The 19,226-nt window shown below is 41.5% G+C and overlaps 1 protein-coding gene across 14 annotated transcripts in view; it reads left to right on the top strand.

Annotated features, from left to right (window-relative positions):
• The window catches only part of RAP1GAP (RAP1 GTPase activating protein), a 55,919-nt gene that overhangs the window by 14,832 nt on the left and 21,861 nt on the right, over positions 1 to 19,226 (top strand). For 7 of the 14 annotated variants that reach the window (XM_017736496.1, XM_017736498.1, XM_017736497.1 and 4 more), the window contains 15 exons: positions 547 to 585; positions 705 to 896; positions 5,850 to 5,953; positions 8,036 to 8,114; positions 8,403 to 8,456; positions 8,547 to 8,630; positions 9,178 to 9,278; positions 9,942 to 10,071; positions 10,328 to 10,483; positions 12,707 to 12,778; positions 12,968 to 13,054; positions 13,709 to 13,843; positions 15,224 to 15,370; positions 16,533 to 16,636; positions 18,919 to 19,035. In XM_017736496.1, the coding sequence (XP_017591985.1) occupies positions 547 to 585; positions 705 to 896; positions 5,850 to 5,953; positions 8,036 to 8,114; positions 8,403 to 8,456; positions 8,547 to 8,630; positions 9,178 to 9,278; positions 9,942 to 10,071; positions 10,328 to 10,483; positions 12,707 to 12,778; positions 12,968 to 13,054; positions 13,709 to 13,843; positions 15,224 to 15,370; positions 16,533 to 16,636; positions 18,919 to 19,035 (1,601 nt within the window). Of the gene's footprint in view, positions 1 to 546; positions 586 to 704; positions 897 to 5,849; positions 5,954 to 8,035; positions 8,115 to 8,402; positions 8,457 to 8,546; positions 8,631 to 9,177; positions 9,279 to 9,941; positions 10,072 to 10,327; positions 10,484 to 12,706; positions 12,779 to 12,967; positions 13,055 to 13,708; positions 13,844 to 15,223; positions 15,371 to 16,532; positions 16,637 to 18,918; positions 19,040 to 19,226 lie in introns of those variants that run through there. The other 7 variants (XR_001862629.1, XR_001862628.1, XR_001862630.1 and 4 more) reach the window with 5 other exon arrangements.

Below are 19,226 nucleotides of genomic sequence, written 5' to 3'. Positions count from 1 at the left end.
AGATAGTCAGTGCTCTTTGTGGTGATGGAGGGAGCATCCAACTGGCAGAAATTGGCTCAGATACTGCTTCTGTTCTCTGAGTCACACCTCAGCATTGCTCGGATGCATACCACAGATCAGCCATGGAGATGACACAGCCTCAATCTCACTGTAAATAACAGCACTTTTTCTACCATTCCTACTGTCATCCCTGTCTGCAGGACAGCAGCTGTCTAACACTGTGTGGAAGGAAAGGAGAGAGGTTGTCACTCCTAACCACATCCAATTTGTCTATGGTTTGCCTGCTTCCTTCTTTTGCATGCCTATATTCTCTGTAGTTTCAAGGAGGAGGGTGGGTAAAATCTGACTCCTAAATTTATTGTTCTCAAAGTTTTCTATGATAATGCTGAGACCTTGGAAATGTAGTCTGACCTTAAGTCCTAAAGTAAAACTCTAAGGTTGACCTAGGGGAGAATGGAAGCTGAGGGCACAGCTTGCACAATCATGAGAGCATAATACTTTAAAAGATGTCACATGTTTTTTGCTAATGGCCTGTTCTGATTTCAGACAGAAGAGGAGTATATTCCTTACCCCAGCATCCATGAGGTAGGTTAGTACTGCTCTCTTCTCTCTCTGTCCTTTGACTTCATTGGTTTTTCAGCTTATTGGCTTTCCAGCTTACAGACTTGTCAGTTTTAATGTTTGTTCTCTGTCCTTCTGAATAGGTATTACAGAAAGGGTGGCCATATCCTCTCATTATCCTTCCCCAGTTTGGGGGCTACTGGATTGAAGGGACCAGCCACAACCTCTCCAGCTTGAGTCCAGCTCTGTCTGAGGTACCCTTTTCCTGGAGTGGTAAAGTGAAACTGGAAAGTGACCCTACAGCCAAGCTGTACCGCAAACATTTTCTGGGAAAGGTAAGGGTGACCTTCAGAGCCTTCTTTGCCCACCCAGCCACAAGGCTGAAATGTTTCTCAGACTTTTTCTGGTGGACTTAAAAATGTCTGCACTGCTGCTACATTTCAGTTCCTTATGATGCCTTGAACTGATGTAAATGAGGTGCACGCTACAATATGGTCTGTGGTGTTTTAAATTGGTCATGTCCCATTGTGAAATGTGCATCATCCTGTGCATTAATAGAAAGATTTGCACAGGACATGCTTTTATTTAGTTAAGAAGGTCTTTTGAGGCTCCTATACAGATACCAACCTTGGGATAACAAGTGGAAAAAAGTGTAATAGTATTGGAAATGGTGTTGTTTTTAGAGGGGACTTCAGCACTGACAGTGCAAGCTCCTCACTAGGAAGCAGAACAGTCCATTTGCCTCCGTGTATCGTCATTACGGAATGTATATGATGAAACTGGACCATGTGTTTTATAGCTGTTGATTTAAGTAAGTTTGCTGCTAAATGTTCCATGACTTTAAAAATTCCAATTTTACACATAGGGAAACAGAGCTAGACTTCATAAAGTGAATGTTAAGTGGCCAGCCATTAAGGTCCATCTGGGCAGGCCTGTTTAGGGATTCGGTTGATTACCAGATTGAATCTCAGGATGATATTAGCAATAAAGAATAAGTGAGAAGAACCCATGATCTTTTCTGAGATTTGGTTCATGGCATAAGGAGGTAAGAAAGCCTGACAAGGATGCTCACGCTGCATCTTATTCGGTGATCTCCCTCAGTGACTGCTCAGTAAGTTCAAAACCAGGAATAGGTGGTGCTTTGCACAGTGCTGGAGACCTGTTCTACAGTATTTGGGCTTTTGTCAGAGTGATCTTCTGTAGCAGATCTTGTTCCGCAGCAGTGGAAAATGATATTAATATGATCTATAAATAATTAGGGGAAAAAAGAAGCCTTCCTGGAGGTTTCCCCTCAAGACTGACAGATCTGCTGTGTAATTTGTTCATGGACATTTATCCTGTAACCTTCTGGAAGCTTTCAGTATGCCACCTGTAATTATTTTTCTGTCATGGTAAATTTAGGGTTGTACTTGAAGGCTTCCAGAGCCAGATAGGATGATAGCCAAATTTGGATATGATTTTTTCAGTCTGATTGTAGGATTCACTGCTGACCTGGTATCACAAAACAGTTGAGGTTGGGTGGGACCTCTGGGGCTCATCTTGTCCATAGTCCTGCTCAAGGAAGGTCATATCATCACTGTTCCTTCTGAGTTAGATCCAGGACTTCCTCTGTCATCGGGCTTCACATTTGCAAAGTGCCCAACCATCGGTGCCTCAGTACTACAGAAAAACTCTTTCTATGTTCTTCCTTTTCTGGTGTCCAGTGTTTTATTCTTTGCCTTAACTGACATGAATGTGTGTCCATATTCAATTAAACATGCAAGTTTTTGAGCAAGCTACTGTCAGAAAAGAACAAGGTGAACAGGACTCTTGTCACAAAAAACTCTACCCATGATGAGAAAACCTTGCCCATGGTTTAAAAGCTTAGTTAAGGTGAGAGCTCAGTGCTTTTCCGCTAGAAGAGTATTTCTTCAGTGCAGAGAGTTAGTGATAGCAGTGATTTTGATGCTGTGTTGGGTCCTTTTTTTGCTGATAACATGGGAAGATTATTTCAGCAATGTCAGGAAAGGTCTCATGCTTTGAATAATGGCAAACAGTTCTTAGCTGAAGAAGAGTCTGAAAGCATCATGTGGTGGGGGAGGCATAGACAATGGTTTAGGGAATATCCTTTAAGCAAGATGGGAGATCAAAGTATTGTGTGGTACTACAGACTTAATATGCATGTCTCTGTTGTGGGTGTGCATGTGTAGATCGCTCAGACTTGGACAATTCTGTGATACTTTTTGCAGAACATCTTACAGCAGACCCTGTAAAACAAGCACCAAAAAAAGTGCTGGAACATTCAAGCCATAGCTCAGTTCCTTTTCTTTACCTCATGTATTTTATATGATGATTACACAGTAATTACACAGTAATTTAGCCTTTAAGGAAGAAGGCTATAAAACCTTATGTCTTATACTGTGAAAATTATTCAATGTCTATGTTGTTTTTGAAGGCTGCAATGAAGAGAAGTAGCCTGAAGCCGTGAAGGATTTAGTAAAGGTACACCGTGGAACTGCCAGTCAAATAAACTTAGGGTGCAGTTTCACAAGCACTTGCAGCTCTCAGTGCTGATGAGAGAAGCTTTCTGCTATGCATTCATATGTGATCATGTATTTCTCCTTTATGCTGTCCTCTCTTTGTGCTGGTTAAAGCTGCTGCAGATGGCAGATGTCTTACTGGCTTTAAAACTTCTTGGGCAAACTGTCAGCATTCCTTGCGTGTTCTGTTAGTCTTTTCCCTTGGCCCATGGAAGATACTTAATTGTTTTAACAGAGATCTATTTGAAATCTAGATCTGGCTTTCAGACTATATTAAATGTTACAGAAACTGCTTCTGGGGCTGAACAAATTTGTACTTAATACATAGGTCATCTCAGCTCCAGGGTATCTTGTCATCACTGACTTGCAGTGTTCAGTATCAACTGTAAAGCCTTTTGATGGTTCCTCTCTAACTCCAGGACAGCTAACAATAAAGGCTGCTGTCCACTGAAGGAATCTGAGTCGGACTTCTGTTGCCTGTGTGTTTTTACAGAGAAAGAAAGTCATAAGGAGTACATTATAGGTTTATTCATCCATACAGTTGCTCAGATCTCAGTTTAAACCCCAGGCTTACATTCAGGATCAAGCTACATAGCCAGAGTGGCTTTGACAAAAATTCAGTTATTTTAAGACTTCCACTAATTCTGGTGCCCATTCCACAGTGAGGATTGCACCCATTTGTGCAGCTCTGCCTGGCTATGTCAGCTGCAGAGCTGATAGCCCAGTCTCCAAAGCAACGGAGATCCCTCTCTATCAAATCTGCTGGGGTCTGGCTTAGAAATCTCATCAAAAGGCATCTTGATTTCTGGTCTTTGCAACTCAGTGTTACTTTTAGCTGCAGCTAACCTCAGGCTTTGGTTCCTCTTCTTTTGCTTTGCCGTCTAGTTCTGGTTTTTTGTTGGCATTGTGCTATCTTTTTCCTTTACAGCCTGTCTTGGGCATCCAGCCTGGCATTTGACTTCTTTGGTTTATGAATTTTGATTCTAGACTTCAACTCACCGTGGGACATGGTCTTGCTTTGCTCCTTGAATCTGTCTCTATTCCTCAGCTGCTCTGTCTTTCTGCCCTTGGTTACTGCACCTGATTCTCGTTCACATCCCAAAAATCTGTTAGTATCCTGAAAGTCATGGTCAGGAGAAATAAACTGTCCTTTGTGGCTTCCTTTGATTTCAGCTTTTCTTCCCATGTACTATTATTGACCAGTGTGACAGATCACACTGGACTTCTGTGATTTGAACACTGCAGCTAGAGGCCATATTATTCTGTGTGCATCTTGGCTGCTCTTAGACCTTACCTTTTCCAGACTGTCTCGTTTGATCAGCCATGGAACCTCTTGTCCATAAGTCAGTAACAGGGCAGTTCTGGTGTTGGTTTTTTTCTGTCTCAAAGAGGAGGCGAGGACAATGGCATCTTTAATACTTAAAAAAGTTAGATAGCAACATCTTCACATTTTGGTTTAGGATAGTGACTATAGTCTTACTTATTCCTATTTTTTGTTTCAAGGAGAGGATTGGTTTATGTCTGTTAACTTCAAGTTGGCTGTGTCCACATAGATATCAGAGTATTTCACTAGATGTGTCTTTATTTCTGACAGTGAATCAGAACTATGACTAATACAAAAAATTTAGACAGCAAAAGACAATCTTACCAGTGTGTTGAGAGAGGTTGTGATCTATCAGAGCCAGAGCAGACCTTCTAGGCATATATATATATATGTATATTCTATATATTCTAGGCAAAAGACTGAGGAAGGAGCTGACATTTTTTACCAAATTACACTTTGCTCCCAGTGAGTTCTTCACTAATTTATTGTGCCTGGAGTATTCCTTTCACAGAACATATTCCAAATCGTGCAAGTTTTGACTGTACAACTGAATACAACTTACTGTCCCACTTTCGTGTCATGCATGAGGATGCTTTTCCGTTAGGATGGTGGGAGCGATCAAGGCATTTCTGCACGATTTCACCTAAATAGTATTTTTGTTGTGCTGGAGGTTTCCATTCATATCCTGTGTCAAAAGGCTTTAGCCTTTTGAGGTTAGAGATGATATAGCAATATATATGATATAGCAATATAGAAAATACACTGGAACATGGCTGTATACCCAGGAGAAGTGTATGGCCACAGCCACTTATCTATAGAGACTGTGAAAATGTTTGCAGTATGTTTCATTGTTTGACTGAGTGACAGTGTTCCAGGCACACTCCGCTAAAGCTCGGGCAGTGTTAGTGGCACTGTGGAGAACAGTCTTCATCTGCAAAACCTCTTTGCTTACTGACTGTATCCTTCCTGAGATGTGAGCACTCTTGGAGGCCAACCATATACCATATTGATCCTGCAATCATTACTCTTTAGACAGAAAATTCCCACAGCCACATCCAGCTGAATGTGTGGGAGACACTGCTTAGTCATGCAGAATCTGAATGGATACAGGGAAAGTCCACAAAAGATACGATTTTATTTACAAGAAACTCAGTTTCTTCAAAATGTGTTACTGAATGTTCTAATACTCTTCCTTCTCAGAAGCTCTTCTGATGTTGGACAGGTGGGGAGGAACTGAACTGACTGGATGCACTTTGACTGATATGCTCATGCACTGATGATCAAGTGGTCTGGAAGACAACATATGCACATTTTGAAGCATGCTATTGCTAATTAAATTAAAAATTAGCTAATCTTGAGTGACGGGTTGTACGCAAAAAAAATAACCTGGTGAACTTCTCCAGGAAGTGTGTTGGGAATAATACATTTTGGTTTCCTGTTTGCAGGAGCACCAGAACTTTTACTCCAGTGACATGTCCTTGGGGTACCTAGTACTTTCTGTGAAGTATGAACAGATCGAGAAGCAGGAAAATCTACGCCTGTTGCTGAGGTAACAGTGCCTGTTATTGACGTGCACATAACTTGCGCTTCCTCTGCATAGATGTGGGTGTGAGTTTCATGTCTTTCTTCTGGAGAGAAAAGAAACTGCAAAGAAAACTTTGAGCCCTTTTTCCTTGCCTCCTGCTCTTGAGTTGCTCTCAGCAGTTTCCTTAAGGAAGCTGGTGTGGTGCTTACAGGTGCATCTTTGTAGTACCTGTGTGAAAAATACCTGTTCTTCCCTCAAATGGAAAGTTTTTGTGTTTATTCTGTGTACTTAAGAGACATGTGAGTACTCTCTAGGAGAATATGGATTGCCTAATGGAGGACAGCCTAGCCCAGGCTTTGTACTTGAGATCACCTTGAAGGTGATCTAGAACATTCCCTAGATTCCCAGGGCAGTCTGTGAAGCCATAACCCTTAGAGAGGGTTTTGAAGAGAGATACTACCTAGAGAGAGCTGCTGAATGAACTAGAAGGAGAACAGAGAAGGATCTTGCATAGGTGAGAGGCTGCTGCAGAGAAGCTTTTTACCACACTACAGTCTGGATGCACTCCCAGTAGGCAATATGCTACTGGAACCAAGTGATGTACAGTTGCCACTGACAAGGATTTGTTCAGGACTGAGGGAAAAAAATGGTTGCAATAGTGACACTGAACCATGCCATAAATCAAATCCCTCCTGATGGGAGAGAATTTTCTAAAAGTCCTTGCAAGGAGTTTCAAAGAATAAACTGAGACTTTTCCTGGAGTTTCAATGCTGCTGGATAGTTGTTTATTAAGTCTTATCTGAGGAACAGAGCCACTAGCGTGGCCCAGGCATAACACAGAGCACAGAAAGCAGGAGAGAAGTCCAATTATCAAGATTTACGTGGCCTTTTAAAGATAATTTAACCAATACTTACTAAAAACGTATATTATTTTCACTTTCCTACCAATTATTCAGTAACACGGGCAGGAACTGCAGAATTCTCTATCCAGTCATTCCAAACTACTTTTACTGCACAACATGGGGTAGTAGAAGAAGGAGAAGAAGGTTTAGAGAACAACAACAATCCTCCATGTTGATATTTTTTACTCTTATCTATTTACTACAAAGAGAAGCCCAAAAGCTCTAAATTTTTCACCCTGTGACAATCTTACATAGTAGTCTATCACCTAATTCACACCACTGTATTTTCTAGTTCTTGTCTGACTGTTGGTAATTTTTTCCAAGGTTGGAGGTTAAAACAGTGTTGTTCAGGGGGGTAAGAACCCTTAAAAACAGGCAGAGAAATATTCTCAGCACTCTGGGTTCCTACAGCATAGGAATTAGCTATAAGACAATCACTGGTGGGTTTCCTTGAGTGTCTGCAGAGAATGCTCCAGACTGCCAGCAATAATCTGGGAATAAAGAGAGAGCCTGTTTGTGAGCTGTGCCTGGGAATGTTTATCTTCCTATGTGGAAGACACCAGGAAGGAACAAAAGGGTAGTTATTGCTCTATTAAGATATTTTATTATATGCAGTACTTTTTGCTCAATAGCTTGTTTAGAATGGTCTGAAGAGGCTTTTGATAACCCAATATTTCTTCTTCCTTAGAAAGATATCTCTCCTTAAATAGACATATAAAGAGGAAGGCAGCTTTCCTCTGTCAGCTTTCTGGAACAATGCTACACCAGTTTCTACCTCCTTTACTCTGCTTTCCTAGGCTGTTTCTAACAGACCTTTTAACAATCTTTCAAGCCTTCATTGATCGTGGGAATCCCTTATTATTCTATGACCATGAATTGTATTTTGATATTTAGATTTCTGTGAGTGAAAATGGTGTGTGTGGGAAAGCAAAATATTTCTTCAAGGTAGACAGGAGTGCAAAGGAGCAAAGAGGCTAAGGGCTCCTGTTTTGTCTTCCTCTGCTCACCACAACAAGTGCTGGGCAGTAAGAACTGAAAATACTTTGCTTTTCCAGTGATTTTATGCACCAGGGTTGAAATTAACTCTCTGGAATTAACTGCTTTAATGATACTCTGAAGAAATGGCTACTCTTTCTTTAAAGAGCCAGTGTTGCTTGTGTCTCCCTTCAGCCATGTCTCTAATGCCTTTTTTGTCTTGTGTCAGGACTCGTACTGGCACCAAACATGACCTAATTCCCATTTCCTGTCTGAATGAGTTTCCCAATGCTGTTCAGATGGCAAAGGTGAGATTCATGCTTACCTGTTTGTCTTAAGGCCTCATTCTTCAAGTTACTTTCACCCTTGTCTTCCCATTTCCCTCTTCTTCTACTACTCCCCAGTAGAACTATCATATAGTTCCCTTTTATCCTTCCATTTACCTTCTCTTCTTTCTCTTCTAATTTTACCTCAGAATTTTTGCCTGGAGGGGCTCCTGTCAGATAATTATAAACAGTGCCTACACTCTCATGCCTGCAGCAAGCCAGGGCACATGATAATCACACTTCTGTTTCCCTGTCTCTCTCACTCAACAGCTACTGTGTGAGGATGTGAATGTTGAACGCTTCTTCCCTGTCCTCTATCCCAAGGTACAGTGTTCTGATATGTCTGTATATCACTTTTCCATCAAGCTCTGGCTAATGGCATACAGTTGATAATTTCTGTTTTCATTACCTCAGGCTTCTCAGCTTATTGTTGCATTTGATGAACATGTCATAAGCAATAACTTCAAATTTGGGGTCATCTACCAGAAACCTGGACAGGTAAGATCCATCAGATCCCATGTTACTTGAGGAAAAATGCAGAGTCAGTTTTCTTAGCTTAAAGAATGTAATGGCAAGGTCTGTACTGCCCAGAAGCAGTGGCCTGGAGGCAGCAGTGTTTGTGCAGTGCTGTGGTTCCTTTGGCATGCCTCTTCCACTTGCAGTGTCTGTGGCAGTGTAGGCTTTGTGGATCTCTAAACCCTAAGTCTAACCCTAATGACAGCTTGGGGCTGAGGTGGAAGTCCCCAGCATCATAGGTGGGCCAGGTGAAGGTTGTGGAGGCAGTGATGTTGGTCCAGTGCTGTGCTGCCCTTGGCATGCCTCTTCCACCCCCAGGTCCCTGGAGCTGTAGGCTTTGTGGATCTCTGAGCCCTAACTCTAACCCTCATAGCAGCTTGGGGCTGAGGCAGAGGACTCCAGGACCACGGGTGGCCCAGATTGCAAATGTATTCAAGCAGAGATGTTTGTTGGTTGAACTGCCTATAGAAATTACTGCCTGTTCTTTGTACTCCTTGTGTTTCTTACTACTTCTGCTTTCCTTCTGTAGACAACTGAAGAAGAAGTCTTCAGTAACACAGTAGAGAGTCAGGGTTTCCTGGAGTTCCTGGATTTCCTTGGTGACAAGATTCAGCTGCAGGATTTCCGTGGGTGCGTACCCAGTGCAGCTGGAAAGCCAGATTAAGTTAGGGAACATCATGTGTTCTGAGGCTGGGACTCTTGTTACAGCCCAGCTTCTAGAAAAGTGCTGTCTTCTAAATCCCAGTGCAGGTGAAGAAGCCCCGGATGCTTTTGTCAGCCATCATGTCTGGGAACTAGTTGGAGCTTAGGTCTCTGCTGGTATTTTGATTTAAAGGTCTCCTGGTATCTCAATCTGACCCACAGTATCAGCCAAGAATAATTTTATTTGGCAGTGCAAATACAAGATGGTTTCACGGTGGTATGGGGCAGTATTGTTTCAGGCTCTTTCTGTGGGGCAGCCCGTGCCTTCTGTAGTTCTAAGATATGGAGTGTGTTTCTCAGAAGAATGCCAGAGAAAGTAGCTACCTTGAGGATCCCTGGTTTAGCTTCATAGCTTTTAGCAAGCTGGTATGTTCACCAGCACAAACATGGTGCGGCTTCAGTCAGTGCATTGGTTTGGGGAAGATTTGTGCCTCTCTATCACTGATTTCCTAAAAAGTACCTTTGATAGTCCTGTTGTACTAGTTACTGATACTGTCTGTCTAGTCCTGATGTACTAGTTACTGATACTGTCTGTCTTCTCTCTGCTCTCTCATTTCTCTACTGCCTGACCTATGGTGTGGATTTGCTCAGGTTCCGGGGAGGCTTGGATGTTACCAGAGGTCAAACAGGCACCGAGTCAGTCTATACAAATTTCCGGGGGAAGGAGATCATGTTTCATGTGTCCACAAAGCTGCCCTTCACAGAGGGAGATTCCCAGCAGGTATCAGAAGGAGGAGTAAGGATTACAACAGCATGGCTGGGAGAGGAGAGGTGTTTGAAGAAGGACTGCATAGAGGGGAGAATGACTAACTGTATAATGTTGGGAATTATGGCTGGAGTAATGGCAAAAGTAGTGACGAGGGGTTTGGTGGAACAGATGGGTTTGAGATGTTAGGCAGACTGGTGCTTGAGGTCCCAGCTCACTGTTCTGCTCTTTTTCACCTGCCTTCTCTCTTCATTATTTCTTTCCTCTCCAGCTTCAGCGGAAGCGTCACATTGGGAATGACATTGTAGCCATTATTTTCCAGGATGAAAGTACACCTTTTGTCCCTGATATGATTGCTTCTAATTTCCTACATGCTTATGTGGTAGTTCAGCTCACTCATAGCACCACTGGGGACACTCTCTACAAGGTAACCAGGATCAATAGATTAACCTGTACTGATTTTGATCCTTGAAGTGGAAACTGGTTCTTGGGCCTTTGGGAGAGGTGCAGGTTCAGCCAGATCTCTTCCTGATTTCTTGAGTATCTACACCTGAAAGCAGAGTGTAGTTGTACACTTTACAAAGCAGCTGATGAATTTCTGAAGCTTAAGGCTTTGGAATTGAAGCAGAAAGAATTGAGATAAAAAATTTTGTTTACATCAAAGAGCACAAGGCACAATTGATCCCATTTTGGGGGTTGTCTTGCTTACATTATATATATATTAGTCAGGTAAAATTCATGTCTGCATTTCTCGTGCTGCGCAGCACAGTGGTTGCAGCTTGCACTGCCTGAGGCTGCAGGTCAGATACAGCTGGTTGGCCTAACTATGGAATCCAAGCCAGCTACACCTGCTTCTGAGCATTCCAGAACTGATGCCCATCTGACAAGGAAGTGTTACCTGTTAGGGCCCTCCAGCTGAAAGGAGCCCTGCTACAGCCCAAATTAATCATCTGCAGCCTTTGGACACAACTCGTTCTCTGTCGGACATGACTCTGTATGGATATCTGTATAACTTTATGTTCAACTTTCAGTCATGCTGAGAGAGCAGAAAATGTAAAGAAACTTGGATTTGTGATGAATTTTCCATTGTAGAAACATTTTAAGCCAAGCGCTATGTGTTGTATTATGTAGGGATTTGATTTGGTGATGGTGAATCCTTATGCCTTGGAGGTCTACAGGAACACCAAGAATATCAAAATTAGGACAGGATCCCCATCTCCTCTTCCACCAGAGGGTGTTGGTGGTGGAGCAGCCACCTTCCCTTGTTCCCTATGCTTTGGGCAGCTGGTTTGTAGTGAAAGCCTTGTGTTGATCAGGCCATGGGGTTCCATTTCTCCTCATGCTCTCTGTTTTATAGGGCACAAAAATTCAGTGGACTTTTTAATGACAGGAAAATAGCTGGGAAAGCTTGCTATTTGTCATGTGTCTTCCTGCCATTGTTTTCATCTTTGCCTGTCTGCAGTACTTTTTTTTTTATTAGTGTAATAGGACTGCTTCATTCCATGAAGAAGAAATCATCCTAGTAGTCACCCTAGAGTCAATGCAGAGTTTTCTGTAAAGGCTTTTCTAAAGGGGCTTTGACTGATGCTGCCTTGAGAGCATTGTAGTACAGAAAAGATTGCCATCTGGAAGATTTCTTTGCCATCCCTTACTTCCATTTACTTAAGCTTTAGTGCCTACTGTTAAATTGGCATATTAATGGAATTTATTTCACAGAATTTATTTTTGCAATCAGAAAATTAAAAATGCAAAGCAGGATTTTAACTGGCAGATATCTATTAGGAGAGAGATGGAGGCTTTGTAATTAGGGGAGGTGGCCTAAAATATGAGAAATCTGAATTAAATCAAGAGGCTATTTCCTCCTTCTTCTCATTAAACTCACACTTCTCAGTGGCTCTGTGACATTTATTTGTTATTTTGAGGCAGTTGTGGTTGTTATGACATAGTTCCCCCTTGTAGGAAACAACAAATAATGGTCTTGTTTCATCTCAAACATGACAAAAAAAAACCCAGTGAAATATTGTGAAGTACTGGATGTATTTGGTAAGATAGCTACAAACAATTATAGGTAGGTGCTGTGAAGAAACAAGTGGCTGGACTGCTTTTCAGTTATGGCTTTAGACATTGGTATGTCAGGTAGGAGCATGCTAAAAATGAAACAAATGAAACTTACCTCTTCCTGGGAAAATGCTTTTGCCTGTTTACCACCTGTGACTCAGAGAAGCAGTGGCACTGAGATACTCCCCTCAAAGTGCAGTGTATCTCCACCAAGGATTCTCTGTAAAAAAATAGGTCAGTACAAGCAAATTGACAGATTCTTCTAGTGGAGGTTAATCTTGCAGGCTGAATAGGACCATTTTTCTGTTCCTAAATGTACTGCTTATACTAGTTATTATTAAAAATAATTTTTTAAAAAGCAGTCAGTTCAGGTTTTTTTTATTGCTCTTACCGTGTGCACATCTAGCTGACTAAATTTCTGGGAGATAAATGAGCAAATCCACTGAGTTCAGGAACAGAGGGGGGATGCACAGGACACTGTATAACATCTCTTTTATATGTAAATTATTTAGGAGGAATCATATATATCATAGTAGTTTGATGGTCTCACTTGTGTTCTGATACTCATTTTTTTTGCCTTATATTATTTCAGGTTTCAGTCACCGCCCGAGATGATGTCCCCTTCTTTGGACCCCCGCTGCCAAATCCAGCCATATTTAAAAAGGTTTGTGTCTCTGGTCGAGTGTTAGATGGCAAGGGATGTGGTGCACGTGCTTGTGTTCTTAGTTGCTATTGTCAGTCTGCTATAGAGGGCTTTGGAGGTCCAAACAGTAGTAAACAGAGCTTTTATAATGTGATATTTTTATTAGTGTTTTCATCTCCAGTTTAGTCTAGTCTTCATCTTGTCTTGTAGAGTACAGAGTTTCGTGAATTCCTTCTGGTCAAGCTCATCAATGCCGAGTACAGCTGCTATCGAGCTGAGAAATTTGCTAAATTAGAGGTGGGTCTAATTCCTGGCTGCTTCCATTAAAAATTATAATTATATACATATATAGTAAATATATTATTATCAGATAAAGAAAACACAGTAAAATTTCTGACTTCTAATTTTGTGTTTTGTTTTGATGAAATGTGATTATATATGTTATGGGATACTTCCTTCATATTTCTTAGCAGGTGTGATAGAATATGAACAGGTAGATTTTAATATAAAGATCTAATCCTCAGGTAAGGATGGGAATATGAAACATACATTTTGCTGGAGGAGATTCTGTATTAGCTGAAATTCAGTATTATGCTACAGGATGCATGCTGGTATCACTGATTTTTTGGTTGAAGGTACCAAAATTCTGTTCCAGACTCTGCTGTTGCCTGATCTAGAAAAAAACATGTCCCTGTTTCATCAGCTCTAAAGAACTGTCCTTTATGCCTTGCTTCAGAATGAGTTTAAAAGGGCTGGGTGTTACTGCAATATATTCTGTAACTATGCAGTTAAAACCACTTCATATTGTTTGAAGTAATTTTCATGGGGTTTTGTTGTTGTCATGGTTAGTCCTTTGGTTTTTTGTTTGTTTGTTGGGGTTTTTTTAAAAAACAGGGAAAAAAATATCTCTGCTCCCAATAAAGGCTGTTCTCATTCCCAATGTTGATGCAGGAAAGAACACGGAGTGCCCTCTTGGAGAGCCTTTTTGAGGAGCTGCAGCTTCGCAGCCGCAGCATGATGGGATTACCTGTAGGGGAGGATGACAAGATAGAGAATGGCAGCGGGGGCTTCCTCGAGAACTTCAAGGTGAGCCTTTCTACAGACCTACAGTGTGGTCCAGAATTCCATACTGGCCCTTAGAAGTCAAACACTTTATGCTTTGTGCTGGTGTCAAGTGTCAGATGTGGTTTTATTCCATGACTTACAGAAAAAGGAGTCAGTGTTTTCAAGAGGAACTGTAATAACTAGGAGCAAGGGGCTTTCAGTTCCTACAGCAGATCTCTTTCAATTCATTTTCATTGTAACTGAAAGAATTGCAGGAGCCACTGAAGGAGTTTCCAAGCTATCTGTGAGCGTACTGTCTAGAGAAACTGATGCTTTAATTACCCTCTAAAAGCCAGAGTTAATTTCCCTTTTTCAGTGTAAATGACATGTTTGGGTTTTTTTTTTGTTGTTGATTTTTTGATAAACTAGGTGACAACTTTCTTTTAAAAGTGATCAAGATGATTGAAATGAGAAAGCAAAGCTTTTGTATGAATTGGGAAACTGAGTTTTGAACTGGTTATGTAGAGAGAATCCTATATCCTCTTTCCTATCTTACCTACTTGCCCTTTTCCACTTCTGTGGCAAGTGCCTTGCCACTTGTTTTATATCATGAGTTATCTGTCTGGAAAGAGAGATGTGTTATAAATAGCATTTCTTTAGATGACTTTATGGCTTTATATGGTGGGCTAATTAGACCACCATAATGGTTAAGGTCTGTAAAACTAACCTGTTTGCGTATAGGTTTGGTAGCTGTGTGCGTAGCTTTGGTCAGGTCTGGGTTGCTTTGGTGAGGGGTATTTTTACACACAAACTGCCTTTGCTGCTAACCATGAATTTTAACCCATCCATGTCTTACACTAACTCCCCCAAAATGTCCTTTTCTGACTTCTAGCAGATGCTGTGATTTGCATGTCATGTACACAGATGACATTTGTAAAAGGCTGGAAGAGGCTGAGTTAAGTCAGAAAATGGCTTTTTCAAATGCTGCAGATTTTGATATGGCTGTTTTCTCCTTGAAACCAAAACTCAAGTTCATATGAGACTGAACCTTACAGCCTTGAACAGGAGTTTGATTTTGTGTTTTATAGCCTGTACTGGATAGGAGTGCTCTAGGTGACACTGGTTTATCCAGTATGTAGGGATACTGGGAGGAATTCTCTATTCATTGCAATAGGAGAAGGGAAGCGAAACTAGAGAATATGCTTGAGGAGGAGCTCTTCCCAGAGCTCCATGAATCAGCTAGGACCAAAACTGGGCAGTATCTAAGGTGCTGCCTTCTAGGAGGTAGGATCTGTGTGGTTCTGGTGTCGGTCTGTCACAACTTCCCACTCAATCTGTGGTGCTTCTCATACTACCCTACCATGTGCTTGTCTCTATGTGTATATCTGTGTTTGTCTGTTTCCCTGCCTCCCTCCTGTTCAGCGGGTGATCAGAGGCCGCAGCCAGAGCCTGGATACCATGGGGATATCCATGAGAAAGCAGCAGCCAGCCACCCTGCCCAGCCGCCCAGCTACAGCTGGCCTTGCCCTCAGCCAGAGTGTCGCCGAGGGCCCTAAGGCCATTGCTGCGGTAAGGTATTCGGGTGGGCTGTAAGAAGAGAACCCGGCATACCTTTGTAACCACTCCCACTGTGAATCTTTTTGTTGTATCATCCCATTTCACAAGTGGTGACAGCATGTGTTGCAGTCTGTTTTGTCTGTGCCCTTCTCTAGCCCGAGTTCATGTGTAAACTAGAGCTGAGATTGATGCAGACTGGGAGAAGAAAGCCAAACATGGTTCTACATCAGACATCTATCTCTGGATTAGATCCTGTATGGTGCCATGTGTTAAAAAGTGCATGCACTGTGGTTTGGCTGGAATGGTACTGTATTGCCATATGGCAAGAGCTGAGGACGTAAGGACACTAGAACTGTTTCATTTTCTTCGATTTCACCAATCAGACTATTTTCTGTAATATAAACAGGTGCATAAGATATGCAAGGTGCTGTTTTGCTGTAAATAGAATTTGCATGTTGAGGACAAACAGAATTAATAAAGTTTAGGGTGAGAAAAAGAATGAATATTTCTAGTCACTATCAAAGCCTTTCTTATTTGATAGGGATACTAAACATATGTGACCAATGAATTAAAAATCTATAACAGATCTTTCCAGAAGAGGATCCATATTTCTGATATTGAAAATATGGTTACCTTCACCAAAATGCATCCAGCTAGTTGTGATCTCTGCACTAGTGATGTCAATACAGGCAAACTACAAAAAAACCATCTCTGAGTAAGCCAAGAAGGTGCCCTTCAGTGTGAAGGTTTCTTGGTGACAGTTTACTTGGTTGCATGTTTATGTCAATACAACAAAGTCACAGAGTACTAATGACTTGGGTTTGCTGCCTACTTTGCTCCTTTAACTTCTGGTTTTCATTACCTTTCTGGTTCTGCCTCTCCTCTCACCATATGGGGATACCTCCCTTCCCAAGCCCATTTCTCTGCATACTGGCTGTGTTCTGCCTTTGTTTCTTTATATCTCTGTACCGTTCTCACACCACCTTTGTAAGCCCTGGCTGCTCTTGCTTGCTGATAGAAAGTACTCCTTGCACAGGTGGAGCTGAGCTCTTGTATTGCAGAGTAAAGGAGAAGATCTGGATCCAGGTTGCAAACTCTTCTCCTGTGCTTTCAGTTCTCCACAGTTTTTCCTGCCTTGTTCCTCTCCTTTCTGTCACGCTTTCCTTTTTTCTAGTCTTTTGCCTTGCCTGGTAGGAGCCCATCACGTACTCGAGCCAGCCGCTTCCATGGGCGACGGAGTAGTGCCATTGGCATTGAAAACATACAGGAGGAAAAGAGGTATGAGCTGTGGGAAGATGAGACAAAGAGGGTAAAAAATCCAAGAGCAGATGAGAAAAGGAACATAGAAAGGCACATACAGGCAGAAGGGGAGCCATCAGGAAAGAGAACTGAAATGGAAATGGTTGGAATAGGAAGAAAAGGGACTGATTACAGACTGATGGAAAAATGGACAAGTAGCAGAAGCAGACAAAATTAAAAGAGGATGTTTGGAATTGGAGAGAATCAGTACTGGAGGAAGAATGGAGGAAATGGGTGGAGGAACATTGTAAGACACTCCTAAATATTATGCAGTATGATCCAGGACTCTTGAGTTTCCTGTTCTTTACTCACCACTTTTAGAAGAGAGTCAGATGAAAGGCTGGTATTTGGGAAGGGGATGCTTGATAGTTTGTTTGTTTTCATGTTAAAGTATTCAAATAGGCAAAAATTCTGGTAACTTAAAGGATTTTTTAAAAAAAGCTTTAAGTCAAAATGACTAGTGTTTAAGTTAGATCATCTGAGAAATAATTATAACTAATGGATACTATACAGCTTCAAGGAGTGATTTGGCATATTGGACAGAATTATAACCATTCAAAAGTTGTCTACTGGTCACAAAAGATTATTTAGTTAAATTATAAATTTCTCTCAGTTCTAGCTGAGACACCTTTTGAAGATTATACGAGTCTCAAAAGTCACATGAATGCTCTGCATCTAATATGCAGTTTTCCCAGTTGCAAGAATTCCAGGAAACAGCTTAAAGACTGGGGGCAAAAGGGGGAAAGTCATCTCTAATGTGGAAACTAGTTATTTTAGGAGAAAATTACTGTATTTTCCCTTCTTTCTTAATGAGGTGCCTATGACCTAATCTGAATAAAAATAGAACTTTTTTTCAGAAAAATTAAATCTTCAGAGACAACTGGCCTGTAACAGTCTAAGCCAACACAGTAGCCACAGTTCCTCACTACTTTAAATACTTTTGTACCTTAGGCAGCTGTGTCCCTCACTCCATTACTTTGTGTACAACAATCTTCTCTATCCGCTTGAAGGATCTGTAAAACTTTCCTACTGCAAGGAAAACCCCTGGATTTCTTTTCTTTTTTTTTTTTTCCCCTGCTCTTTGCTTGGAGGGATCTGATGAACTAATTGGCTTATTTAGCTTTCCTTTTGCTTACTTGTAAACTTAGATGTGAGGAACAGGGAGCCTTAGCTTTTATTTTCTGAAAGACTTCTTGGGTCATTCTTGAAAGTGCAGTTTCAGTAGTGACTGCTTTAACAGTTCATTGTTACTGAAAGTAGATGTTCCCCTCTGTCCCTTTCAACTACCCAGTCCTGACTATTCCTTGTGATGATTGCTCAGATCCCTAGTGGGTCTTTCATGGAACAGAGTCAGCCCATTAATCAAATAGAAAAAGTATCAACTTTCTTTCCCTGATTAATTGTCTGCCAGGTTCTGCCATGAACTGGCTTGTGGAGAAGTTTGATAGGTACTAGGACTGGTGGAAAGTGCACTCAGCAAGAATGAAAGAGGCTGGAGCATGCTCCCTTTCTGGGAGCAGTGAGCTCCAAGTGTCAGCTGTGACTTCACCCTGGAGCTGTAACTTAATAATATGCAGGCTTTGCTGACAGAGCTGACCCAGTCCATCCCACTTGTTAGTGTGTCGTAGGAGTTTCAGGGTTGTTTTAATTTTAGAATTACTTTTTGTCAGGGTACTTTCCAATCTCACAAACAATTGTATTAGCATAAGTGAGGGTATCAGAAACTCTGATTTGAGGGGCACAGATAGGATCAACTGACCAAGAGAGCAGAGGAAGAACTTTGTGACAAACTCCATCACTGAAGCCCTAAAAAATACCCCAAAATCCCTTAGTTTTCCTTTCCTTAATTAAATGTACCTTTCATTTCAGTTACTCACACAGCTTTCTTCAGAGGTATCTTGACAAGTCCTAGTAGCAGTAACACTTTTGTAACCATCATATTTAAACTCTCTAGTAAATCCTATAGCTTCTTAAGGCCAGTGAAATGGGGAGGATAGAAAAAAAAGTTAAAAAATTAAAGGTGAATACTAAAACCAATTTAGGCTTTTATATAAATTCAAAAGGAGCTTAATGTTGGCCATTTCTAGATGTCACATGTCACAATCTAAGGAGTCTGCCCTTTTCAGCACAACTGTGTTTGCTTCCCTTTTACATGTATGTAGGAGATACAGCTTTGTACTGTGTCTTACTGTAAGGGAGTGTTAGAATAGATGGTAGTTAACTCTGGCCCTGGAGTATAGCTGCTTTCTCTTTTCTCCCAGCAGAGACACCGCAGAGAGGATACAGAGGGTGTTGGACAGTCCAGGAACTTTCTTTGACTTGAAATCTGATGGATCATCCAGTCCCAGCTCTCCAGAGTTCCCCAGCAGGAAGAGCAAGTGAGTTGAAAATAAATGTCAGTATTTGAAAGATGCTCACTGTCTCTGGTATTGGCTTAAGTGTGGTGCATGTCTCGCTCTGTTGGAGGCTGTACTGAAATTGTCCACATCAGGCATTGTAGCATCTCAAAAGTTGGATGTCTGGCTGTGGCACAGTAATTCAGAGCCTGTCAGGAACTCAGCTTTCTTAA

Source organism: Corvus brachyrhynchos, unplaced genomic scaffold (assembly GCF_000691975.1).
Source record: "Corvus brachyrhynchos isolate BGI_N302 unplaced genomic scaffold, ASM69197v1 scaffold176, whole genome shotgun sequence".
NCBI lineage: Eukaryota > Metazoa > Chordata > Aves > Passeriformes > Corvidae > Corvus > Corvus brachyrhynchos.
This window is presented reverse-complemented; position numbering and strand designations above follow the sequence as displayed.